The 27,304-nt window shown below is 58.0% G+C and overlaps 1 protein-coding gene across 2 annotated transcripts in view; it reads right to left on the bottom strand.

The window, feature by feature from the left end:
* Window positions 1-828: 828 nt before the first annotated feature.
* Window positions 829-27,304, bottom strand: part of STX1A (syntaxin 1A) — an 88,166-nt gene continuing 61,690 nt past the window's right edge. Inside the window, exons 5-10 of one of the 2 annotated variants that reach the window (XM_074923107.1) lie at window positions 25,128-25,201; window positions 11,933-12,041; window positions 5,143-5,216; window positions 4,705-4,842; window positions 2,892-3,002; window positions 829-2,262 (exon numbers count right to left, since the gene is read on the bottom strand). In XM_074923107.1, the coding sequence (XP_074779208.1) occupies window positions 2,185-2,262; window positions 2,892-3,002; window positions 4,705-4,842; window positions 5,143-5,216; window positions 11,933-12,041; window positions 25,128-25,201 (584 nt within the window). In that variant the 3' untranslated portion in view covers window positions 829-2,184. The remainder of the gene's footprint in view (window positions 2,263-2,891; window positions 3,003-4,704; window positions 4,843-5,142; window positions 5,217-11,932; window positions 12,042-25,127; window positions 25,202-27,304) is intronic. The other variant, XM_074923108.1, reaches the window with a different exon arrangement.

The following is a 27,304-nucleotide window of genomic DNA, read 5'->3' as shown; positions in this document are numbered from 1 at the left end:
TTGCACCAGAACCCCCCCCCCCCTCAGGCAAGGATGGCAGGATCCTGCCTGTAGGCAGCCCACTCCTGCCCCTCTGGCCCCGCAGCCCAGCACTGGCCTTGGCCCCTGCTGCTGGGGGGCTGCTGGCAGGGTGGCAAGTGCCAGAGCCCCCCCAGGCTGTTCCTGGCTCCTGCCTTGGCAGGGGGGGCCCAGCCCTGCTGCGCTGGGAGCTTGGGCCACAAGAGCCGCTGCTGGGGGAGAAAAGTGACCTTGTGCTCACGGGGGGCATGGTGGGGGGCAAGGCCCCAGGGGTGCTTTGCCTGCCAGGAAGCAGCCCTGCGACAGCGTTATTGCTTCCCAGAGGAGGGGCCCCAGCGCCCAGACCCTGCTGGCACTGGGGCAGGAGCGGCTGCGCCTCTGGCCCCTGTAGGCAGACAAGGCCCCTGCCCTGGAAGGGGGTCCCCGGTGCCCCCCACCCCTCTGTGCACGGTGCTGCAGCTCACATCAGTTGTTGGGGGCTGTGAGAGGAGGGGGCTCTGCTCTGGGACAGTCCCACTGGGGGCTTGGGCCAGGCAGGGGCTGGGCTGGACATGCTTCTTGGGGGGTCGTGCTGTGGTACCAGGGACTGGGGGTGGTGGGCAGGGCTGTGCCGGGGAAGGCAGCGCTGGGCCGGGTCCAGCATCCTACCGCGGGGGGAGCAGCCCTGCCCACTGCCCAGCCAGAGCAGGGCCACTGGGCCACCAGCCACCAAGGGCCCCTCTTCTGCCCCCAGCCTCTGGGCCCGGACCCAGCCCCTGTCCTGGCTGAGAGCAAGGCCCCAGGCGCCTGCCCTGTGCCGGGACCCCGCGAGGGGCTTTGGCTGGAGCCCTGGACTCTGGAGGAACGCGAGCGCAGAGCCCTGCCCCGGCCTCAGGAGAAGGAACTGTGACAACCCCGGGTCCCTCTTTGCCACCAGCAGGCTCAGGCCACTCTGCAGCGGCTGCATCCCTGTGGTGGGCACGGTGGAGGGCACCCAGGGGTGCCGCAGCTCCCCACCCAGCATGGGTGCTGCAGCCATGGCCTGGGCAGGCAGGAGGGCAGGGCTGGAAGAAGTGGCAGGGGCAGGCAGATGCCCAGAGGTGGCAGAGAGATGGAAGGGGCCATCGGGCATCACCCTGCTCAGGAGCCAGAGGGATCGAGGAGGAGGAGGAAGGCTGCTGCTCCTTGCTTGTCAGAGGATGGACATAAGGGCTGCTCTCAGGACCGTGACAGGAGGCTGCGGGCATCAGAGCCACCCCAAACCCTGACAGCCTGGGCCTGGGGGCAGTGTGAGCCGGAACCACGACGCACCAGGGCTGAGAATGGAGCAATGAGGCTTTGGTGCAGGGCAAGCGGCCAGGGAAAGGTGCTGGCCTGCCTGTCCCTGCACCCTCCTGCCCTGCTGGGCCAGCACCGGGACGCAGCACAGGTCTCCACACGCCTGTCCCTGTCCCCAAGCAGCTGTGGCAGCCCCAAGCAGCAGCTCCCCATCTCCCGCCAGTGGCAGCAGAAGCACATCCAGCCCCACACCTGCAGCCGGGGTGCCCTGCCCGGGAGGGGCTCCCCAACACTGGCAGCATGGCTGGATGGAGCCCTGCGGCCAGACCCAGCCAGAGGACAGGCAGGGATGGGCAGGGACAGGCAGGGCCCAGCAGAGCACACCAGGGGAAAGACCCATGAGAGGAGCAGCCCAAGGAAAGGTGTTCACAAGTGCAGACGCAGCTGACAAGACACGAGAGCTCTGGCTTGAGGTGATGGAGAGGCTGGGGGAAGTTGACTGGGCACCGTGCTCCTGAGGGCCCCCAACACCCTTCATCAGTCCCCCCTCATCCTTGGCTGTCCCTGATGCAGACTGCCCAGCACAGGCGGAGCAGCAGCGCCCAAGGGCACCTGTGTCCCTGCCTCATCCCAGGCAGACACCCAGGCTGGGGCAGTGATGAGACCTTGGGTTCCCCTCCCCCAGGGTCCCCCTGCACCCATCACTGTCCCCTGCACCCCGCCTGCGCCCCGGGGCTGGTGCTCCCTCCGCACAGACGCACCGCACACACAGCGTCACAAACAACCATGCATTAGAAACTGAAATGCTGCTGGGAGGCTCCAGGGCTGCGCGGTTCGCTCCGGCACGGCTGCGGCCCCACGGCACACGTGGCTCCGTCCATCACACACAAACAGTCCCGTGGGGTGAGTCTAGCCGAAAATGCCGCCGAAGGTGGAGGCAATGACGATACCCAGGATCACGCAGCAGATTATGATCATGATCTTCTTCTGCTCGGGTGTCCCGGAGCCGGCAGGGAGAGAGGGGAGAGGGTAGTGTCAGTGCTGGGCAGGTGGGCCCCCAGGGATGGGGGCTGCAGGCTCCCCCCCTTCCTGTTTGCTCACGGCCGTCAGCCCTGGGGCAGGGATGGGCACCCCAGCTCCTCCCTCAGCCCTTGGCTGGCAGAGCAGAGCCGGTAGCCCCCAGTGGCCCTGAGCCGCTGCACCAATACGGGGCCAGGCAAGGGACTGGGCCAGGCAGTTGGCACGGCACTCAGGGTCAGAGCAGGTCTGTGCCTTCCCTCTACTGCTTTCCGTCACGGGACACGGCTCTTGCATCAGGCCTGCCCACAGGAGCCCCCCCATCCCTTTTCCTCCCTCCAAGCAGCACCCCCGCCGCACGACTTGTCATCAGCCCTGACGCAGCCTGTTCCTAGGGCTCTGCCTCAGATGGTGCTACCAGTAAGACCCATGCTGTGCCCGGTGCTGGGGATGAAACCGTGCCTGGGCACCCATAAGGCTGCGCCATGCTGCCCGCTCCTCTGTGCAGACAGCAGGGCAGGCAGGGGTGCCAGGCAGCGGACAGAGGAGCCAGCACTGTAAGCAGGGGAGGATGGTCGCCAGCCCGTGCTGTGACTCACCCGTCTGGCTTTGCTCTGGTACTTCACTGCTTTTTTGGTGTCAGACACGGCCCGTTCCACATAGTCCACGGAGTGCTCCACGTTGTACTCAATGCGGTCGATCATCTCGCCCTGCAGAGTGGGGGCAGAGCCCACGCGCCCGCGCAGGCGTGAGCTCCTTCCTGCCCTGCCGCTGCCCGCCAGCAGCCCTGCACGGAGAGAGGTGCTGTCAGCTGCCTGGGGGCAGGGGGGGGCTCCGGGGGGACTTGGGAGCACCAGCTCTGTCCTGGGGGGCTGGGACCTCCCTGCACACCCCATCAGGGAGAGAAGCAAGTGTGAGGGTCAGGGAGGTTTCCCAGCCCAGCTTCGGCCTGGAATCCACCCCATCTGGTATCTGAGGTGACATCTAAGACACAACAAGATTGACACCAGCATCACGCTGCTGAAACCAGGAGCATGGCGAGGGAGCAAGGAGCGCACCAGCAGCGCCACAAGGGGGATGCTCACAGACCACACACATGCAGGGATGATCGCTCTGATCTGCTCAAACACCCTGCGAGGGCCAAGACCCCTGGGGCAGGGCTGGCAAGGCCTGGCTGCAGGGCCCCATCCTCCCCGCTGGCTGCTGGTCTGGGTTGGCAGGGTGGGCTCCTGCGGACGGAGGGACATAGCCCCGGGAGAGCTCCCCCAGCCCATCCGCCTCCTTTGTCCCTGGCCTGGCTGCAGTGGGACACAGCTGGACCCTGCAGCAGCCGCAAACACAGTCTGAGAGTTCGTGTGGCTGAGAGGGTTGGCAGGGGAGAGCAGCTTCAAGGCCAGTGCGCTCCTGCGTGGCTTGGAGGGAAGTGGGGCTGCACAGCCAGGGGCCAGAGCCAGCAGCTCTGCAACGCTCGTTTCTCAGCTTAACGCAGGAGAGCACAGGGAGGAGCAGCCTGGCAATCCCAGGGGTGCTCTGGCATTACACACACCCCCCACCCCGAGCACTGACACCTCCAGGCACCCCCCTGCCCCTGTCCCATGCCAGCTGGCCTGGCTGCCTGGCCCAAAGCTGTGGCCCCTCCTTCCCACCTATGCCACGCCTGGGGCAGAGCAGGCAGCTGCCAGCGCAGCCGCCAGCCCCGCAGCCCTCTGCTCCGCAGAACCTCCCGTGACGCAGGGCGCTGGCACTGTCCAGCCCTCAGAGCGGGGCAGGGTACCATGGACCCATGACGTCTGTCCCCCGAGGCAGACGGGACGGGGCACCCACGCCACCACGCCACGGCCACCCTCGCCCACCTGCCCCAGCGCCATGCAAGAGCCTCAGACATGCAGGGCAGGGCCATGCAGGGCAGGGCCATGCAGGGCAGAGCATGCAGCACCAGCGGGGCTTTACCTGCCACCGATGTCTCCTCAGGCCGCGGCAGCATGGCGGGCAAGAAGGGGGGTGAGCAGAGGCACCGCAGCACAGGCCTGGCTTAAGGGCCTGGCGCCACGGGCTGGCGGCATGTCCAGGGCCAGCCTGGCAGGACCACCGAGGCTGGTGGCACCCTGAGCTCACCCGGCAGGGCCAGCTGCTCCATGGGAGACGGAGGATTCTCCGTCAGCAGAGCAGCCACCCGCTGCCCTCCCAGAGCCCGTTGATGCATCTCCCACTCCTGGAACACAGCAGCCCCCGGCTCTGGGGTACAGGCCAGGTGGCTCCGGCCCCGGGGAGCCCAGCTCAGCCCAGTGGCAGTGGTGTTGGTCCCAGATGCAGTTTCTCTCCTCAGCACCCCCCAAAGCAGGGACTGCTGGCAGACCCATCACCCCCAGCCTGCCCAGGCAAGCCGGCCAGCAGGCCCCAGGGCTGCCCTACCTGGCTCTCCACCAGCATGGCCATGTCCATGAACATGTCGTGCAGCTCCCGGATGCTGTTCTCCAGTTTGATGATCTCGCTGTGCCGTGTCTCGATCTCATTCAGTGCCTGCTTGGTGATGTTTGAATCCATAATGATCTGCAAGGAGACAGGGCCAGTGAGCACCGCGCTCAGCCCCACAGATGCTGGGATTAGGGGCACCAAGAGAAGGAAGCACAGGGGCCCCTGAGCCCCTCCAGCTGCCCTGGAAAGGCCGTTTGGAGCAAACCCCCCCAGGACATGGCCCCCGATCAGGCCAGACCTGAGCACCCAGATCCTGCGTCCTGCATGGGCCATGCTCATCACCACAGGGCCAGGGCCGCTGCGGCAGCACGTCCACCCACTAACCCACCCCAGGGTGAGGGGGCTGGCTCGCCTCTCGCCTGTGCCAGTGCTTACCCCAGAGGAGAAGATGGCTGGGTTGCCGCTCTCCAGCATGTCCTCCAGCTCCTCGCTGGTGGTGGTCCTGCCAGCTGCAAGAGACACAGGATGGGTCAGCCATGAGCCCCGTCCCAGCCCCGGTCCCGCAGCAGGGCTGCAGGGTTCTGCTGGCTCCACGGCACCTCCTGAGAGGGGAGCAAGGCAGAGCTTCCAGCCCTGAGAGCGCACCGGGTGGTTCGAGGGGCTGCCACACCGCAGCCTGGCTCTGTGCCAGTCCTGTGACCCCTCTTTTTGAGGGCATCAAGCTGCCAGCTTGGCCCAGCTCACCCAGAAGAGCTCGTCTGTCCCTTTTGGTCAAGATGCCCATTCCTGCAGGGCAGGGAGTAGGGCCAAAGAACGAGCAGCCACCAGTAGCCCGTTGGCAGACTGTGAGGGAGGAGGGATGGAGAGCAGCAAGCCAAGAGCAGGGATGCTCTTGGCAAACCCCATGCTGGGCCAGTTCAAGGCCATGAGGACACTGGCTCAGCGGGGCTCGCGGGCCTGGCCGCCACTGCTGCAGCCACTGCTCTGCCTGCGTTCTAGCCCTGCAGCTGCCTAACAGAACCCAGGCTCTGTCCTTCCCCCCGACACAGCCCTCCTGGGGGCCAGGGTGGCGTCTCTGGCCCCACAGCTCCTCTGGGAGCCACTCACCCATCACGCACGGCCGCTCTGCCCTCCCCACAGACACAGCCCATACTGCTACTGGGGGGGGTGCACTTATTCTCCACTCTGGGGGGTGCACTTATTCTCCTCCACTCACTGCAGCCTCTTCTGCAGCCAACAGCCAGCCAGGACTCAAATTCCAGTGCTGGGCAGACACAAGGGTGCAGGGGGAGCGGAGAGGGGAAGGGGTGCAGGTCACTGCTGCAAAGACGGAAGGAAACCCAGTGGGGTGAGCAGGAGCAAATGCGGGCAGACGGGTGGGAGCAGCTAAAGAAGCAACTTCACCAAACCCAACAAAGTCAAACCCAACAGAAGGGCAGGCAGGACAGGGCCGGGCTCTGGTGCAGTGCCCCCTGTGACACACTGCCTGCAGGCTCTGTTAGGGGCACAGAAAGGGACAGTAACATCCTACAGGATGAGTCCATGGCACTACAAAATGGGGGAATGAAGGGGGCAGCCCACAGGTCAGAGCTCCCTGCTCCCAGCAGTGCCACACCAGGGGCTTACACAAGGAAGATGCCCAAAACCTTGAACCTGGTCCAGACCCTCACCACAAATGAGTCAGTCACCACAGGGGGCTGTGCCCACCCAGCCATGCCCGGCCACCACCCCACAGGCACAATACCTCCCACACAGGCACCTCCACGCTGTGTTACACATCTCCTTCTGTGCCAGGTCCTGCTCCTGGGTCCGGGCAACCCCCAGAACCAGACTGGGGGAGGGGGGGAGGGAGGGAGAGCAGCCCTGCGGAGAAGGACTGGGGGATGCTGGTGGGTGACAAATGGGACATGAGCCGGCAATGTGCGCTCCCAGCCCAGAAAGCCAAGTGTCTCCTGGGCTGCGTCCCCAGCAGCGGGGCCAGCAGGCCGAGGGAGGGGATGCTCCCCTCTGCCCCGCTCTCCTCAGACCCCTGGAGCACTGCGGCCAGCTCGGGGTCCCCAGCACAGGGCAGCGGTTCTAAACTGACCGAGGGTGGGGTTAGGCTGGACACAGGGAAGAAATGTTGTACCCTGAGGGTGGGGAGGCCCTGGCACAGGCTGCCCAGAGAAGCTGTGGCTGCCCCCTCCCTGCAAGGGCTCAAGGCCAGGTTGGACGGGGCTTTGGGCAACCTGGGCTAGTGGAAGGTGGCCCTGGCCATAGCAGGGGGGTGAGATTGAGTGGTCGTAACATGACTACAGCAACGATCCCAAATCCCAGGAGCAGAGCTGGACAGAAGCTATCCAGAACACAGAGCTGAGCCCACGCTGGGAGTGAGGCCAGAGTCAGGGCTGAAGGCAGGTACCTCTGTAGCACAGCTCAGATACAGGCTGGGGCCCAGGCCTGATCGTACGCAGCTCCTGGACCCACAGGCAGAGACAGAGGTCCCATGTGAGGCTGGTTGAGATGCCCTGAGAAGCTGCTGCTTTGCAGCCAGAGAACAATCTGACCCATCTGTGCCGGGCATGAGCTCACAGCTGCAGGCAGGGGACGAGCTCTGCCGTCTGTGCATGCACGGGTCTAAGGAGCTGCGTAATGCCAATATCCCCTTGGGCTGATCCCTCTGCCCACCTTCCTCGGCTCCAGGCAGGTCCAGAGCCTGCTTCCAGCCACCATTACATGTTTTAGGGTGGCAGCATCACTCCCACCAAGGGCAACCCACAACACCCACTTGCCAGCTCTCCCTGCCTGCTGGCTCCTCGCTCTCAGCTGAAGCTGCCCTGGTTCCAGGGAGAGAGAACAGGGGCTCAGACAGCAAAGTTTACAAACCCTCCATGCTCAATGCTGAGCCCTCCCCAGCACAGTGACACGGAGGAGCGTGCCAGGTGTGGTGCAGCAAGGGCTGCCTGCTCTGCCCAGTTCAAGCCCTAGAGACAGCCCCAAGGTCAGCTCCAGGAGATGCCACGTCTCTTGCAGGCAAAGGTGGGATAGGATTCAGGCTGCATGTCCTCGTCCCGGCTCTCACCACCTCCTTGCTGCCCCATTCCCCTGTTACAGAGCATGGGGCTGGTAAAAGCTGTGGAGAGGTGAAGGACAAGAACAAAGACATCATATGGATGAAGAACCAGCAGCCAGCGCAGGCTTGGCCAAACGCCACAGCTGGTCAGGAAGAGCTTGCCTTAATGCTGTGCCAAAGCACGAGGCCCTGAGGCTTCATCTCGCCCACAGCACCCGGCACAACACTTGCCAAAGTCATATAACTAACCTGCAGGACCCCAGAGGACTTCCCAGGGAGTCTACCACCTTCTGGCTAGGTTTCCTGGGTTGGAAAGGCTGTTGTTAGCTCCTCAACAGCAATAAAATCAGATGAAAGTGTGCTAGATCTTTGGGTGATCTGCTGCCCACAGCACCACGGAGCTACTGCAGAGCCGCAAATGGGAATGAAAGGGCTGAGTCAATACAAGGTGCCCACGAAGGAAGAAGAGCCTGGGGGAAAACCCCCACTCTGAAAATTGGAAAAACACTGGAAAATCATGAGAATTGGACCTCTGCCTCCCCATCAAGCTCCAGAGTACATCTGTCTCTTACTTGGCATCGCCGGAAATTAAAGTTTCCTGGGGAGCAGAAGCTCTGCCAGTGAAGAATGCTTATCGCCACTGAGCACTGCTGGGAGCTGCAGCAGAGGGAGAGAATAGTGGGGGATGATGCAGAGGTCATGGTGCAGCACAACCATCAGAAGCTCTGGGACAGGCAGAGCCACAAAGCCACTGAGGAGACTTTCTACCTGAAGACCACTGCACAGCCCAGCTGGATGGAGCAACAGTCCCCACGGAGCAGCCCCAGGGCTGGGAAGCAGCTCTGTCGGGACAGGCAGGACCCTGGGGAAACTCCCAGGGAGACCCCTGGTGCTACAGCTCACACCCATTGCCCAGCTGACAGCGAACACCAGTTCACCCAATTCTGTGTGCCAGATGCTCTGTAGATAGCGAGGACTTCAGGCACCTCGGGGCTGTAGAAGCCAAATGTGCCATGGCTGAGTTAACTGCAACGTCTGAGCCGTGCTCCTCCAGCTTGCAGCATCCCCCTTCCCATGGCATGGCCACACGAGCCCCCACAGCACCAGCTACGGCTCAGGCTGGAGACACCGAGGACAAGGCACCTTCCCAAGGCTGGGACCCTGTCTCTGCCTTTCCAGCTCCCACTAGACACAAATCCACACAACTCACAGAGAGACTGGTGATGCCAACGCGTCCACCTGTGTGCGCAGGGGTACCGGGTCCGAGTGACCCCACACCCCTGGCCATCCTCCAGCTCAGGCGGGTCCGGCACTGCCTGCGGTGCTGTTGGGATGAGCAGACTTCACTCGCAAAGCCTGCCCAGCATGCCACGAACTGCCACTCACCTCCCCATTCCTCAGGACCCTCCTGCTCAGCGGGGGGTGGCTGCAGGGGCCACCTCCCAGCACTGGGCAGGCATTTTCACCCAGTGAGACATTTTTAGCTCAGATAAATCCTGTGGTTACTCCTGAGATGAAAGTGTCACAGGAATCCTCAATAAGCCCATCTCAGCACCAGGGGCCTCTGGGACCACCTGGGGCTGTCCAGAGGAGCCGCTGGAGACGGAGCAGCCCCCAGACTGTCCCTGGCTCAAGGGCAGCTTGGGATACATCCACAGCTTCCTTTCTGCAAATCAATTAACCCAGTCTCACGCAGTGGGGCAGGGGCTGATTAATTCTCGCGGTGTCTCTGGAGATGGCAGATGCTTTATTTTTGGCTCCTCGGTCTCACACATAACAAAACTGTTCTTAAAAACAAGCAGCATCTGTGCAGCACCTCCACGGCTTCAAAGCTGCACACCCACCACAGAAAGCTCCTCCAAGCTTCAAATCCAATTTTTTGGGAGCAAAGCCTAATTAGATTTAAGGTATCATTTCTCCTAATGGGCAAAATGGAGAGGAGGAGGAGGAGCAATGCCTCCTAGCACAAGCAGGGCAGAGCCCCGTGCCAGGGGAGCACAGCTCCCAGCAGCAGGGAGGGGACACGGCTGGGGGAATCAGGGTCCAGCCAGAGGAGAGACACCCAGAATCTGCCCTGCTGCCACCAACCCCGGGACACAGCACATCCTGCCACCCCTCCACAGCATCTGCGATCTGGGGCTGCGTGTGGGGAAAGAGCGAGTGAGTGGGGGAGGGCAGAGGGCACTGACTGAGACTGGGGCAGAATCAGGGGCAGAGGGAGAGGGAAGATTTTCTATCTTTGGATTCATCAGCTGAAAACGAAGAGTGGGGGATTCTGTGGAGCTTTGTGCAGTCACCACCTCCCAGCTGAGCTCCATTCAGAAGAGCCTGCTGGAGCAGCAGGGCCTGGGGGTGCTGTCTGGGGTACCTCACGACACAGAGAGCCCTCTGCCCAGGAAGCACTCCTGGTAAAACCTCAGTAAGCTTGTGGATTTTGGTGAGCCTTTTTGCCAGAAGAGATCTTCCACTCTCCTGACAGAGAAACCCTGGTTTTGCACAGGATTATGCACAGGACTGTGTACCTTCCCAGCACAGACCCCGTCCTGCCTCTGCAGCCTCTTCACACCTCCAGCCGAGGGGAAGGCGGGTCCCTCACCACCACCAGCCAGGACTGCTCCGCTGCCTCAGCCACCACAGTGAGCCCTGGGCAGCCTTCTCCTTGCGCTCCATCAATGCGCTGTCACACCCTGACAGCCCACAGGATGGACAGAGCAAAGACAAGCTCAATTTAATGTATGTCCACAATTTAAGCAGAGCGGCAGAGCCCTGCCAAAATCCGGGAGTAGAAAAACACGAGAAAGGTTTCTGTGGGATCTGAGGACAATTAAGGACCTGGCTAAGTCCCTTCAAATCTTCTCCTCTCTTGGAAGGGGAGCACAGGGATACTTTAAATTCCTCTTTACCTTACAAGCCACCCTTGTGTCTGGGCATCACCCACAGAATGACGCCAGCTGACGAATGAGTCAGTCAGCTGAAGCAGGGACACACTGGTCCTGCTTTACATTAAACGTCAAGTTCTTGTTGAGCCTCATGTCAGTCAACCTTTCCATTCAGCCGGTGTGAAACATTTCTGTTATTATTATACCTCATAAAGACTAATCTTAACAGAGAAAAGGCTTGCACACACAAGTCTCCTTCTAACCCTCCACAGAAACCACCACCCCAGTAGCACCCAGATTCCCAGGCATCTGCAGCTCGAAGAACATTCCCCCAGGTGACCACAAGGACACCAGCCTGCCTCAGATCTCCTACCTTACTATTCACACTCAGGGAAGGGTGAAAGGGAAGAAAAACACACATTTGTTTGTGGAAAAAAACCCTGGACTAGGCTTACTACTCTTTCAATTTGAGCACAAAACCCCATGACGCCTCTTTAACAATGAGATTATTTGCAAAAATCTCTTTTAATCTTCACATGCTCTGGCTTCTCCCTTGCTTCCTTATTCCCCTAATTACGGCAGTGGCATGGTTCTTCTCTGCTGGGAGAAGACCACATTTCTCTAAAACTAACCCGATATCACCAGCTGCTCAGAAGAACCAACAGGAGGGCGGGTTTTTGGACAGGCAGGACCAGACTTCTCCCAAGCAACGGGCTCTGAATGATGCAGAGAGATCTTAGTGCCATGGCAATGATGGCCTCAGAGGTGTCACCCGGGAACTGCCTTCGGTCAGAAGAGCCACTGGGGTCCTGGGAGAGGCTGGGGGCAGGGACAGAGGCTCATGCTCGTCCCGCAGCAAGGGGAACTGAGTGCCCCCACCTCAAGAGTTGATTTCTATGGTCTTATATTTAGTGCAGTTCACCTGTGGCGAAAAGCACCCAGACGAAAGGCAAAGCAACACAGGTGAGTCAAGAATTCCCACTCGCTCCTTTGAATTCAGATTTCAAACAAGGAAGAAATTTCTCTCTCAGTGCTCTCCACACTCTCTACGCAGCATTTAATAAAATCTGAGGGGAGGTTTTGTGCTTTGACAGACAGAGTTTGGCTCTGAAATGCAAAGCACCACCACGTGCCCACCCCCCGGCAGGAGCAGTGTCCCAGCAGCCCCCACGCACCCCTGGGCTGGCAGGGAGAGCTCAGCGCCGGTGCAGGAACTGCTGATCTGGCGAGGACTGGTGCAGGATGTGGCCCCACGGCGCGCACAGCCCGGCTGCGTCCCCCCGGGTTTACTCACTGATCTCCAGCTGCCTCTGGATCCTGCCCTTGCAGCGCTCCCGGTAGTCGGTCTGCGTGGCGTTGTACTCAGACATCACCTCCACGAACTTGCGGGACAGCGTTGAGTGCTGCGGAGGGAAGGGGAAGAGAGAGCCAGAGTAAGGGTCCTGCAGGAGGGAGAGACCTGCTGCCCTGAGCTGGAGGAGGGCTCAGCCCCGAGCACCCCGACACCTCTGTGTGCTGGGTCTGAGAGTGGCGGGGTTTGGTAGTGGGGGAGACGGCTACGGTGGTGGCCCCTGTGAGAAGCCTCTTGAAGCTCCCCCAGCTCCAAGTCAGACCCGCCTCTGGCCAAGGCCGAGACAACCGGCAACAGTGTCTGTGCCTCTCTGAGAACGTAGTTAAGAAGGGGAAGCTGAGAGGGAGTTGGGACTGGTGAGGAGGAGTTACACGAAGGGCACCTCTGTGAACAGTGAGGTCGGTGGGAGGAAGGGGGAGAGGTGCCAGTGCAGAGCCCCCACTGCCACCCATGGGGGTCACCAGAGGAGCAGAGATCCACCTGCAGCCTGGGGAGGACCCCCGGGTCTCTCTGGGAAGGAGAAGCCCCCGCTGTTGTGGTTTGGCCCTGGGAGGGCTGCAACACGCAGGGATGACCCACGCTGGAGCATCTCAGAATAATGTATCCCATGGGGAGGAGTCACAGTGAGAGAGTTCGCGGAGGACTGTCTCCAGTGAGAGGGAAGAATGCAGCAGAGTGCTCCCCCCTCTGCAGGAGAAGCTGCAGACTGACTGCACCCCCATCCCCTCCCCCAGTGGGAGAAGAGGTGGAGATATGGGAACAAAGCTGGGCCCCGGGAAGAAGGGAGGGGTAGGGGGAAGGTGGTTTTAAAATATGGTAACGCTTCTCACTGCCCCACTCTGTCTGTTAAGTGCTGTTATTGTTACTGTTTTGAAGTAAAGTGATGTCCTTTTCCTTCCCCTAAGGAGCCCATGACCATAACGGGTGAGTCATCCCTCCCTGCCCTTATCCCAATTTCTGAGCCTTTTCCTCCCTCCCAGACTTGGGGGGAAGGGATGAGTGAACAGCTGCGTGGAGCTCAAACCACAACACTCTAGCAGCCCAAAAAATCATTTCTAGCCCAAAAGCTGCTCTGAGGAGTGAGATGAAGCACAAGAGTTTGCAGGTGGCAGCAACCAGGTGGACCAGACACACCTCTCACTCAAGCCCAACGCAAGCACAGCCTTCAGCCCCAGAGGACAGCCCAGGATGGTGGCAGACCCCCTCACCATGGCTGGCAGCACCCTCCTTGCACCACACCACAGCTTGTGCCCAAGCAGCCCAGAGCTGAGGCCAAAACGGTGCCCCGGGTCGAGCCCTCCCTGCCTCCTTAACACTGCTGGGATGTGCCAGACCCAGCACGGGCACAGGATGGACCCGCAGCGGTCACTCCATGGTCCTGGCGCTGGGCAGGGGGACCCCAGGGGCTGGGGCACGCAGGCTGGGCCAGGGGGACAGGGCACATACAGGGGAATTGCCCTCGCTCTGGAAGCATGGTCCCACTTTTCCTGCCCATGGTGGAGGGCTCCCCAGAGCACCAGCCCCACAGGGATGTGGGGGACAACTGCCTGCCCCAAACTGAGCGGCTGCCTGCAGAGCTGCCAGCCCAGGGCTGTGGTGCGGTAGGGCTGTCAGTCTCCGCATGCAGAGCATGCTCACCTCACCAGGCTGCTTTCCATCCTCCAGGAAATGAGCCAGAAAAACTTGGAATTCCACCTGACCAGGGTCTTGCTGAACACACTGACCCTCACAGTGCTGGCTCTGCCTCTGGGGCAGAAGCCCACGCCTGCATGAGCACCCACCCTGGGCCCTGACTTGCTGCCTGACCCAGCTGCCAGGCTGAGCACAGCAAACAGCCCTGATGATGTTCAGGAAGGTCAGGACAGAGCATCGTGTGTATCCTTCATCCAAACACTTATCTCTCTCCAATGAGCCCTTTCCCCAGCAGGCCAGAAACTGAGTTTCACAGAATCATGGACTCACAGAACAGTTTAGGTTAGAAGGGGCCTTCAAAGATGATGTGTTCCCACGCCCCTGCCCCGGGCAGGGACACCTTCCACTAGCCCAGGTTGCCCAAAGCCCCGTCCAACCTGGCCTCGAACCCTTCCAGGGAGGGGGCAGCCACAGCTTCTCTGGGCAGCCTGTGCCAGGGCCTCCCCACCCTCAGGGTACAACATTTCTTCCCTGTGTCCAGCCTAACCCCACCCTCGGTCAGTTTAGAACCGCTGCCCTGTGCTGGGGACCCCGAGCTGGCCGCAGTGCTCCAGGGGTCTGAGGAGAGCGGGGCAGAGGGGAGCATCCCCTCCCTCGGCCTGCTGGCCCCGCTGCTGGGGACGCAGCCCAGGAGACACTCGGCTTTCTGGGCTGCGACCGCACGTTGCCGGCTCATGTCCCATTTGTCACCCACCAGCATCCCCCAGTCCTTCTCCATAGGGCTGAAGGCCTCCCTTTCCCTCCCAGAGAAGAAAAATCTAGTGCACATGTCTCAAGCAAAACCAAATCCAATACCGTGTCAAGCAAGAAACACTTGCAGACTTCTTCCCAAACCAACAGCACATGACTGACGGGACTTCAGCCACTTCTCACACACCCTGGCAGGGCACCCAGCATCACTCTTCCACGCACCATGCACCCACCCACAAGCTGGGCCCAGCTGATGGTATTGCTGCGGGGGAAGAAGGTTGTATCACCCCAACCTCAGCCCATGGACTGCTCTGACAGCCCAGTCCAGGGATAAGGGAGAGATGGAGAAATGGTGAAAGGTGAAAGGAGAGGAGGTGATGGAAAAGGGATAGGAAAAGGGACACTCGAGCGTGGCCAGAGAAGGGCAACGGAGCTGGGGCAGGGTCTGGAGCACAGGTCTGCTGGGGAGCGGCTGGGGGAACTGGGGGGGTTCAGTCTGGAGCAGAGGAGGCTGAGGGGAGACCTCCTGGCCCTCTGCAACTCCCTGCCAGGAGGGGGCAGAGAGGGGGGATGAGTCTCTGGAGCCAAGGCCCCAGCGCCAGGCCCCGAGGGAATGGCCTCAAGCTGCCCAGGGCAGGGTCAGGCTGGCTCTGAGGAAGGATTTCTGTGCAGAAGGGGCTGTTGGGCGTTGGAATGGGCTGCCCAGGGCAGGGGGGAGTCCCCGGGATCCCTGGAGGGGTTGAAGAGTCGGGCTGAGCCAGCGCTGAGGGATCTGGTGGAGTTGGGAACGGTCAGGGTGAGGGTCATGGCTGGGCTGGAGGAGCTACAAGGTGTTTTCCAACCCAGATGATTCTGTGATTCTGTAAAAGAGAATACTCAGAACAAACCGAAAAGAAGATACTGAGAGATTGACACAATGAAGAAACTCCCAATGAGTGTTCCCTCTGGGACTTTGAGGGCTACCAGCAGGGCATGAGCTCACCCTCAAGAGAGTTATGGCTCACAAGGAGCTGAACCAAAGGGCTGTACCCAGCACCCATGAGCCAAACCAGCTCTCAACGCCTCTACACAGGGGGGGACCGGTGCAACACAGCATCTCCCAGGTGCACACTGGTGCTCAGACAGTCCTACGGGGTGTTGGTACAGCCAGAGCAGCCCCAGCCAACACACCCCCGCCTCCAGGAGATGGCACTGGAGACATCTTGAAGATACACTTGTGTTTGCTATTCTCAGCAAGCAGCAGCTCAGTATTTATGGCAGAGCCTCAGACTCTGCTCATCTTGTTCCACCTCTGCTGGCAAACCTCACATGAAAACCCACGGGCAGCTTCACCTGCCACAGGGGCAGCCACTGCTCAAGAGGTGCCTGGCTCAGAGCAAGGGCAGAGCAGCTCCTGAGCATCAAGGCTTGAAACCTGGCAAAGACACAATGTGCCATCCAAGCAACTCTTCTCCTGCCTCTTCAACTTTGTTTTCCTAAAATCCAGTTCATTCTCATTCAGCTGAAAAGTATCAACATATGTTGGTCTGCAGCCAAATATAGCCCGGGTGTTGAACGACAACCCCTTTCTGATAATCAGTATACCACTCCATACCTCTTTTACTTAAGAAGTTACTTAACTTAGTGTTTATTTTGTCAGATTGTTATTTTATGTTCCCACAGGCATCCCACATGTCTACAAAATGCATTTGATTTTTGAAGAAACAAAGAGTTTCATGCAAAATGATCTGGAAAAAGCATTTTTAATGGCTTTCAGTCATTAAAATAAAACTACCTGAATATCCAGAGTAAATAAAAAGCATATCAAAATGTACTTTGCATTTGAAATAAAATTATTAAACAGAAAGTATTAACTAAAGTCAGGAAATTGCTTAACCTGGGGCCAGCAACTCTTCTCCCCAGATGTGGGGAAAGCAGCCCCGTTTGCTGAACACCAAGCTGGATTTCCAAGGAGCTGATACCCCTCTGGGTGTGCACAGGGAACTCTGAAACCCCGGGAAGCACACACTGAAACCTGGGACCTTGGCCTGCAGCATTTCCAATGAAGGGAAAGTGCTCATCCCATGGGGGAGCCCGGGGGGTGCCAGCCTTCCTCTTGAGCCCATCTGGGTCGTGGGGGGGGGAGCTGAGATCCCACCCCTGAGCTCCCACTGCTAGGTTTGTTTCAGGGTTTGGACCAGTCCAAGTGAGGTGAACATTTCCACTGCACTGGCAGAGGAACCAAGCCCAAAGGCAACCAGAGCGAAAGCTGTTCTGAGTAACAGGACAGAAAGTACTGACATTTGAAAGAATGTAAATAGCAGCTTTTGCTCTATTATGAACTCTAAATGTGATACTTAAAGAAACATAGAAAATACTGCTGAGACATCTGGGAACCTGAATCACTGGTAATGATTTTGGGCTGGGGATGCCCTTGGGAGCTTCAGCTCCAAAGCCCCTGTACCCTTCTGCTGCTGGTGAGCTGGCTGAGGCAGAGTGATTTATTCTATCTGCTGCTGGGAAACGGGAACAGAGTGGTTTTAATGTAATGGATTCAGAACATGAAAACAGCTTTTCCTCAGTGCATAAGCAGATGAAGAGCGAGGCTGCCCCTGGGACCAGTTTGCCATGGGCTCGTGGAGCCTGGGACAGCCACGGAGGGACAGACTCGTGCTCCTATGGAAGAGGCCAGCGCCATCAGCAGCCCCAGGACCGCGGCTGGAGGAGCAGCCCTGCCCAATGCCCTGGGACACCTGCTCACACGAGCCCCCCTGCCTTGTTGGCTTCAACACAGCCCAGCCAGCTGCCCACATAAGACAAAGCCATTCCTATGAAAGCTCCAGATCTGATGAGGCTCTTCTGGCTGGAGATGACAACAGCAAAGCCAGAATAAAAGTGCATAATCTTAATGCACAGTTACTCCTAATTTACAACATGTTAACAGGCCAGGCAATCGGCTCCTCATTCCTCCTTCTACTCGGTGATTTGCTCAAAGCAAAGTCCATGCAAACCAATGAAGCCCCTGTTGCAGAAATACCTGCGCAAGGACCACACTTAAAGTACCAGGCATCTCTAAATCAGCTCTCCAGTTCAAGCCATCCCAAATCCCACACGCAAATTTGGGAAGGGAGGGGGGAGGGGGGATGGGCTCAGGGGGAGCACAGACACATTGCCCAGGCACCCAGGGAAGAGCTGGGAGAGGCAGAGCTCAGCCCGAGCGGTGTGCAGGGTGTGCAGGACAGCAGGACGGGTTGCCCCAACTACCAGAGAGCTTAAGGAAGGCTGAGGAAGCTGTGGTGCCACTGCTCAGTGGGCAGGAGCTCTAGTGACCAAGGACACGGCAAAGGCTAAGGTTTCCATTTCTCCTCTTGTCTTGGTGACCACTGGTAAGGTCTGTCCTTGGCCACCTGGTGTCCTCAGAGCAGAGGCCAGTGGCACAAAACACTCCATGGAGAGGGATGTGGGCTTTGGGCATGCTGAAGTCAACTAGAAATACCCAAGTCCATGGGACCAGGCAGGATGCATCCAAGCCTGCTGCTGGAGCTGGCCAATGCAAAGGGCTTCTCCATCAGCTTCCAAAGACAGCGGTGATGGTGGGTGGTTCCAGAGGACAGGCAAAAAATGACAAACACCAGACATCTTCTGGGAGGAGGATCTGAGGAACCCCTCAGCCTCCCCTCAGCCACTGGGAAGGTCACTGAGTAAATCATTCCAGAAGGACAAGAAGGCAACTGGAAACAGCCAGCGTGGATCTACTGGTGCCAAATCGTGCTGTGCCATCCTGACAGACTTGTCTGATGTGATTTCAGCTGCAAAGGTAAGGAGAGCAGGGAATGGTGCATATCCTGTGTTTAAGGCCTTTGACATAGACTCCCACAGTATTCTTACAGCTATTTTGATTAGACACAGGTTGGATAAGGTTGGTGGAGAATTGTCTGGACTGTCAGGTTGGGATCAGCGATACAACTGGTGGCCAGTTCCTAATGGTAACTCCTCAGTGAGTGATGCTGAGTCTCAAAATACCATCAAACATCTTCACCAGTAACCTGGGATGGCGGAGTGGAATGTTCTTGCCGTGGGTTTGCAGAAGACACCAAACTAGGGAGCACTCGAAGACAGGCTGGTGTTCAGAGGGACCTCAACAGCCTGAGAAAGGGGCTGACAGGAACCCCATGAAGCTCAGAGGCAAATGCAGAGTCCAGTGTTGGGAGTGTGTTGCAGGATGGGCTGGGGGCCACCTCCCAGCATCCTCACAGGCACCAGGCTGCCCAGGAGTCAGCAGCAAAAGCAAAACTCAACTGTGGGCCGAGTGAGCAGGAGGACGACCACTGGGGCAAGGACAGGCATTATTCACTTCCACCTAGTCCTTAGAGCACTGCGTTCTGCCTGGGGCTCCTGAAAACACCATGTGTGGGAGTGAAGCTAGATGAGGCCACCAAGGGGGTCTGGGCTGGAGCACAGGACAGATGAGGATGGGCAGGGTTTGGCCAGCTGAAGGTGACAAAGCTTAGGGGACCCTACTGCTGCCTGCAACAACCCAGTGGAGGAATGGAGAGAAGCTGAGGCCAGACCTCCTGGGTGCACGGGGCAGGACAAGAGGTGATGCACCAAGCTTGGACACAGGGAATTCCAGTTAAATATTAAGTGGGAAAAAGTCATCATAAGGGTGGTCAAACACAGGACTGGAGCCCAGAGGACCCACAGACTGATGCCCACGGCATCTCCATCCTTCTTGATACTGACAACACCCAAGGCCACGAGCACCCTGCTGCAGCTAGCGCTGCTCTGCGGCAGGGGCTGGCATCTCCTGTCCTCCCCTCTCACCCGTCTGCTGTGATCCCATGACAGGGAACAAACCTGGATGCCAAATTTATAGTTGGGCCACTGCTCATCCCTGGATGGCTGAGAGTCCAAGGAGGACACCCGTGCCACAAACACAGCCCATGCCAGCTGCAGTTGCTCTATTTCAATGTGGTGCCCCTGCCAAGGATCTGTTCCACAGCACCAAACATTCAAAACCACACCAGCCACTGCTGGTGGGTACCGGGGCAAAACCAACGCAAGCCAGGGCCACAGACTTTTTCACACTAATGGTAGGTGCCAGACAAAAAACTACCTTAAACTCACCCACCCTGTTCCCCAGGTGACAGATACAACAGTCTCATCAGTACAGCTCACCCGTCAGCCACATGCAGCCCAGCAGCACTGCCTGGCAGCCCTGCCAGAGCTGTCAGCTCCTCTTACCTGCTGCACACGGTGACAGGCAATGCCGGCAGCACAACCCGGGGACAGCAGCGCCCTGCACCCAGCTCACCGCCACCCTGCGCACGCGAGCTGGGCGCAGGGTCCAGCATGGGGTCAGCATCCTGCAGAAGAGGAACAGCTGCGGGAGCCCAGAGCTGGAGACCATCCCGGTCGGAAGCCAAAGCCCCAAAGCAGAGCAGCGTGGTACATCACCCACCTCAGCCTCCCAGTGCAGGGGCTCCAAGCTGCTGCCCCAGGGAGCTCCGCTCCCCAGTTACCTGCAGAGCCTGGAGAAATGCTAAGAAATGTTCAAATTACAGAAAATCTCCCACTTCCTTGACTGAGTCGTCCATGGCTGAGAGAGTTGGAGTTGTGCAACCTGGAGAAGAGACAGCTCTGGGAAGACATGACAGCGGGTGCTCAACATATAAAAGCGGCTTAGAAGAAGAATATGACTTGACCAAGACCTACAGTGACAGGAAAAACAGGTGACAGTTTTAATCTGAAAGACAGTAGGTTCAGGTTGAACATCACAGGGAAGAAATACTTTATGATGAGGGTGGCACAGGTTGCCCAGAGCAGCTGTGGCTGCCCCCTCCCTGGAAGGGCTCAAGGCCAGGTTGGACGGGGCTTTGGGCAACCTGGGCTAGTGGAAGGTGTCCCTGCCTGGGGCAGGGGGGTTGGAACTAGATGATCTTTAAAGTCTCTTCCAACCCAAACCATTCCACTGCTCTATGGTGGATCAGAGCCCTGAATCCTGCTCTCCCATGTGCCAGGATGATGTCTGAACCCCAGCGCATCAACACGGAGCAAATCTAAACCCCACTCAAATTCACAGCCCTGGGCTACACAAAATCTGTGGCCACCTCTAGTTTCCCTGGACACTGCAGAAGTTATGCCTTTGCCTGGGGAACACGAGCACAGCAGAGCCGATACAGCCTCCCTCGACTGCCAGATCCCTGCTCTCCCCTTCCCTTCCATGGCCGCCCAGCACCTGCCTTGGGGATGGCGGATGGCTCCCGAGGGCACAGTGCAGAGCAGTGCAGAGCAGGGAGCCTGCCGGGGTTCCACAGCACTGCTGTCAGCATGCAGCATGGCTTCCAGAGTGGCAAAGGACAAGGTTTTTTCTGGGAAGAGATCTGCTCACTCCCCGAGACTGCCCAGCTGGAGCAGAGCTCTGCCCATGCCAGGGTCCCTCCAGCAGGGATGGCAGAACCAGCTGTGTGCTGTTGCACCATCCTCTGCTTTGGCTTCACTATGCCCCAGCAACTCTCCTTCCCACCTGCTCTAGAGACAAGACTTTCTCTTGCTTCAGTTCTGCAGAGGACTGTTCCTGCTGGCTCAGGCTCAGCCACTAGAGCCCCCGGCCGCTCTGCAGGGCCGCAGGGTGCTGGGCTCCGGGCTGGAAGCTGCCTCTGCGGAGGTGATCAGTTAACGTCACCGCTGTATCGATCTGGCAATGACTGCAGCACGGGAGAGCAGACTATGCCAGTGGTTTCCCAGACTGAAAAGGAAATAAACTATAAATGCCAGAACTCCTCTGGCTTCACTGCAGAGCACTTAGAGAAAGTAGGATTTTAACTGAGCTCTATTTATGCATAAACCCCCTGCGAGAGCAGCTCCCGTTGCCTTTATCAGTGTAATAGTTTGCTAAAACACAATCTTCACTGCTGAACAAGGCCTTGCTTCTCTGCTCTGAGACACCTCATTTCGTCCACACCCTCCAGTGTGACCAACAAGGACAGGGCACTGCAGCTCACCCTGCGGCAGCGCAGAGACAGATCCCACTGCTGGAGCAATGACCACATCTCGCTGGGCGCTCTCTCACCAAAGGATCACCACAAGATTGGCCAACCCACAGCTAAAACTACACAGCAACCCTGCATGGTGGAGCAGAAGGCAAAGCTTCGCCCAGAGAAGGCTGATGTTAAGAGGCTGCCATGATGAGACACCCGTGACAGGCTCACACCCTGCACCAGCCCTGCGGCCATCCCGCAGGACCCAGCAGGCATGACCTCGGCACAGCCCCTCACACCACAGTGTGACCCCCGCCAGGGAGCGTCTCCAGCCTGGCTGAGCAATCACCACACAAGGCCACGGCCGAGCTGGGACACTCAACGCTACTCACAGAATAGACATGAACCAAAGAAGCTCAGCACCAGAGTGCTGCACCTGAGCTGGCAATGCTCAGCACCAGGCTGCACTGAACAGGAAGGTGATCTATTCAATAAAAATCAATTTTAAATAAAGCTGGTTTCACTCCCTCCTGGATTCATTTTCTTGTGCCCCAGACTCACATGTGCCACCAGACGTAGGGTCAGCAGCGCTTGTGTGTGACACATCCTACAGGTCCCCCTCATCTCCTGGGCCCTTTGTTACTGGTGGCCACAGAGTGGTTTGGGATGCTCCTTCTATGCTCACCAGGAGCTGCCAGCAACACTCACCCTAGCCCACTGACCTGTCCTGCCACAGCGTCATTAGGCAGCACAGCTGACACAATTATGGAATGATTTAAATTGCATGGGACCTTCAGAGGTCCTCTTGCCTCCTGCCCTGGAGTAAGCTGCCCAGTGCTTTTCCACCCTAAGCCCCTCAGAAGTTGCATTTATCCATGCTGGCATCTTGATGCCGTCAACCCACACCAGTCTTGTATCCCTTCTTCTGCCATTCCCTCTGCTGCTTCCATGCATACACTTCCCTTAGATTTATCTAACTCTTTCTTATCTCTCCCTACAGGAGACAAACGGGACGGAACGCTGCCTGCTCATGAGCAGTGCTCCCCACACTCACCGCTTCTGCAGGACCAAGTGAGAGGACAAAGAAATGCTTGTGACATTTCCCAAGGCATACACATTTCAACAAGACCTCTGCAGCAAGGACCAAGCAAATGAACACTGCAGAGTACAGAGTCCAGAAAACCACAAACCATGTGTGGGAATTTGGAGACAAGGCGACCTGCGAGCTGAGCAGGCACCTGGGGTCACCCGGGAGTGATCCCCCCTCCCAGCAAGACCCCCACCACAGCCTGACACACGGTGGTTTGCAGGAGAGAAGTGACTCTTTCAGCCAGTACATGAGCTTTAGAGTCCAGGCAGTTGTGGAGGGGGCTAAAGCCAGATCCCGGGGCAGGGTGCAGCAGCACCCACGAGTTGACCATGGCTTGGGCACACAACTGTCCGTGGGCCCTTGTCCACCAGGGACAGGCTCACGCACCCTCAGTCTGGGTGGGTCTGCTGGAGCATCACCTGGTGCCCCCAATGCAGCAGCAACCCCCCCCCACCATGGGCCACTCCCCACCACCACCACGGCCCAGGGCCACACCACAAAGCCGCAACGCACAGCAGACACAACGCCTCTTTAGAAAGGCCTTGGAGGGAGCTGCTCCATCGAGGGTGACACACAAATGACGAGGAAGCTCTCATCAAACAGTTCATGCAATCAAGCCTCTGACTCTCCTTCTGGCAAGTGGAGGATCTGAAGCCATAAAACATGTTATTTCTCCATCACTTCCCCATGAGAATTAACCCACATTTTCAGCCCCTTACTGAGTACTATGGCCAAATTTACCCCCTCTAAATGAAATACTCGTTTGCTGTGTAACACTTTCTCTGGGATGAGTGATCTTCCCGGTCTAGAGCCATTTCATCAAGCTAAACTAGTTCAGCTTTGGGAGCTCAGGCCATAGCTGACAATGGACAGACTGAGTAAAAAAATGCCACGGTCACACAACACAAGATACCAACCCAGCACAAATTGACCTTTTTGGATCCACTTTCCTCTAAAACTTGGAGTTAAGGACACATTTGTGGGTGCAGTATCAGGTGTTGCCCACCCTCCGTGCACGGTGTGGGAAGAGTATGGCAGCTCCAGCCAGCACCAAGTCTTGCACATGTCCCAGACAACTGCATAGCTCTGACTTTGGAAGATCAGTAAAAGCATGTCCTGTTTTCACAAAGTGCCTCTTACTTAGGAATTCAAGCCCTGGTCTCAAAAGCAGCTGGAGACCATGGATAACCTTGTCCCACAAGACCTCAGATCATCAGCAGTCAAATGCTTCTGGGTTAACCTAAAACCTGTGAAGATTCCCAGGCTGAATGAGGGGTGTACGAGGCTCAGTCGTCTCCCCTGCCCTCAGCTCCCCTCCATATCCTTTCTCCTGACGCTCTGTGCTGCCTTCCTGGGTCGTGCCTGCCTGCTTCCCCAAGGAAATTTTCTTTTGGCACTTTCTGCCAAGTCGTTGGCCTTTTCACAACCTCATTGACTGTGTTCTCTCTGTTGGTGTTCTCAAAGTCTTCCCACTAGCACGCACCACAGACGTCAGAGAGATGTCTGTGACCTGTCCTCGTCTTCCAGCTGCCTCAGGCCAGGACCCGAGCAGTGCCCAGCAGGGATGTCTGCAGCAATCAGACCTTCCTGCTGCAATCAGCTGTCCCTCAGAGAGAAAAGCCTCTCTACAAGACACTCCCAACACTTTTCTCATCAAATATTTCTAAGCTACTTCTTGATTTCAGAGGGATGGGAGGGGAGTTACTCAGAACTGTTGGGTAAATCAGGATGGAAAGGACTCCAGGAGGTCATGCAGCCCAACTTCTGGCTCAAGGCAGGGTCGGTGACCTCCAGTTTATAGCACATGCTGTTGGATCCATGGACAAGCCCCATGTCCCCCAACCTTCACCTCTTGCAGAGCCAACACCCCATCTCAGCTGCAGACAGAAGCAGGAGCAGCACGACCCTTATCACAGCTGAGCACAACACAACCTTGGGACCACCCAGGTGGAGGAGAGGGAGACACACCCCATCTCTGCCTCTACTCCTGGATAACCCTGCTACGAAGCCCATCAAAAGAAGGTGCTAGTTATTGGTGGTTTCATGGGAACAAGAGGAAGAGTTATGTCAGCCCTTCACAAGTTTAACGTTTCCTGGATGCCGTATCAATGTCTGGTGGAGGGGCAACCACAGCCCCAACAGGGAGAAACATTTCCAGAAGGCTGCAGGCCTGCACAGTGCTCTCTGAAAAAACACCTGCCTTCTTCGATTAAGTGAAATGTGAGGTGAGTTACGCAGCTGCATCAGTTAAGCCTTGTTCTCATTTATGAGCTGCTAAAGCATCCTTCCAGGCACTGCAGAAACACACAGAGACTTCAGGTTTCTGAAGACACTGCAGGCAAACATTCTCCGCCCAAAGCTGGCGCTTCAGAGGGTATTTTTGCTCCAGTCAGGATCACCTTTAGTGATGCTTAACATGGATGTACAGAAACCCACCCCTCTGTTCGCCCCGACTGGCCCACGAGGATGAGGCCGACACGCGCTGCCCTCCCCTCCGCAGCTCCCTCAGCTTCTACTGAGGTCACGGGTCCTTCACACTGGCCCTTTTGCTGATCTCTTCAGAAATGTGGTGCATTCCTCTGCCCGGTATTTGCACACCAGAACTTGACTGCTCTAAGCCAAGCACAGCCCTCTCCTCCCATCCCCCCCGAGACCCCTCCAGCCGCCTCCAGTCCTTCCCTCCCCAGTGCCACAGGCAGAGACTCACCTGAGTTTTCCTTATCCGCAGGTCAGCAGATGACCTGTTCAGTCCTTCCTCTTGTTCAATACTCTGCTCAATACCTGGTTGGGGTAGAAGGACACAGATTATTTCGCACTGTTTAGAGAAGAAAAAAGGATTGTTTGGCAAAGAGATGGGAAAAGACTGAAGCCTGTGAATCGAAGAGCATCTGGCACTGAGCAGTCCCTGGCTCCTGACTAGCCAGCAATTTAGCCTGGGCTGGCAGCAAAGCCCTGTTTTATTACTGCAGAGCACTCAGTGCCTGGCCACCGGCCAAGACGTGATGCTGTCGAGGGCAGCACCCGTCACCCCCAAGCTGGTAAGCGAGGATTTCAATACAAAATTGATGCGATGTTCAGGTCTGATCTCTGCGCTTTCTGGTATTCAAACAAAATGGAGTGCTGTTCTCCCCCTGCTTGGCAGGAGGAGGAAACCCAGAGTTAAAATGTCTCTGCAAAATACCAAAGCTCAAGACTCCTCCGGGGACCCTAAAAATAGTAGGTCTGCCAGCTGTCTGGCCTTGCACAGGGAGGACCCACCAGGCTGGTGAGAGTGCGCTTCATCTTGCTGATCCACAGCAAAGCAGAGATTTGCTCTTTTAATTATGCCCAGCAGTGTGACTAAGTGAGATAAACTCCTCACTTGCCCAGAGACCATAAACCACAGCAGGGGGGAGGGCTGCCCTGCTCAGCATCCCACTGTGGTGTGGGCAGGGAGAGGGCGTGGGGTTGACAGGGCAGGTCTGGCACAGAGCATGGCAGTGCAAATCTGCTCCTCAAAGCCAGCTCAGGACATGCTAGTTTAAAAACTTAAATTCAGGGACTTACAAAGCCTGGAAGAAAGCTCCCATCAGCCGGCAGGCTGGCTCGGTGTGCAGAGACACCCATCCCCACATGGACCAGGTGTGAGCCAGTGGCACGCCTCCAGCCTGGCTGAGGACCCCATCCCACACCCTCCGCGCTGGAGCAGGCCCACGAGCCCAGCACAGGCAGGCTCCTCCTGCAGCAGGGGCTCCCCATCCCTGGAGCTGCCCGGTGGCTCCCCATCGCCCCAGCGTGGCGGGGCAGAGCACAGGCCCCAGCACCACCGTGGCAGGCAGCCCCGCTTCTGCTGCGCGCTGTTCAGCCCGCGCGGCCCCCCCGTCCCAGCCCGCAGAGAGCAGCAGTGCTGCAAGGGGGGCTGCAGGGCTGGGAGCCCTGTGCAGTGCTCATGGGGGGTCCCACAGCACGGCCTGCTCCGAGGGAGTGCTGGGGGGCACCAGCACAAGTTCTGCACCCCCGCCTATTCCCCCCTGCTATCTAGAGCCGATCTGACAGGTCCCGTCCCACTCAGTCAGACGGCCACAGCACCTCTCCTGTGCACCACCCTGCCTGCCAACGCTCTGCCTGCTGCCTGCCCGACACGTTTCATCAGCCATTGGTCGTCCTGCACACTTGTCATAAACTGTTCCCAAGGAACAGTATTGGCAAACATTGTGCATTTACCATAATTAATAAAATCACATTTTCCCAAGAAGCTGGTAATTAGAATTAGCCACTGCATGAGCAATGTCTGTCCTAAAGAAGTCAATTCGTTGTCAGCAGATGGTGTTTTTGATCAGTGCTAACTGTTTTCTTTCATGGATCGTGCTGGCCATGAGGCGATCTGGGACTAAGCACAAGGACTAATCATCTGTTGCTCCAGGTAAATGCAGTATCAGTGAGTCTTTTCTGGAAGAAGAAAACAGCAATTGGAACATGTTCTGCAAGCCTTTGGGCTCTCAAAGCCCCTTAAAAAACACAGAATAAAACACCTATGGAAGAGGATTTTTGTTTTGCACAGGCTAAACCCACCTGGACACCAGGGATCCCAGTATGGCTGGGGGGGCTCTGGCCCGCGGGGAGGGATCCCCTGGTCTGTGGAACAGATAGGTTGGCCCCAGATCTCCTCCCTGCATCCAGCTGAGATCATGTGCCAGGGGACAGAGGGCAGCAAGGGGATGGGGGGGCACATGTCCCCTTCTGACATACAAGTGGGACATGGCCATGCCAGTGGTGACAAACAGCTCCAGCCATACCCAAGTACCCCAGGATTGCCGGGCTCCCACAAAACCCTGGGATTAGGGAGAACACTGCTGTCGTGGGGGAAACACCAGCTCCTCTCCCACCCTTTCAGGCACAGCCAGG

Source organism: Athene noctua, chromosome 19 (assembly GCF_965140245.1).
Source record: "Athene noctua chromosome 19, bAthNoc1.hap1.1, whole genome shotgun sequence".
Lineage (NCBI taxonomy): Eukaryota > Metazoa > Chordata > Aves > Strigiformes > Strigidae > Athene > Athene noctua.
This window is presented reverse-complemented; position numbering and strand designations above follow the sequence as displayed.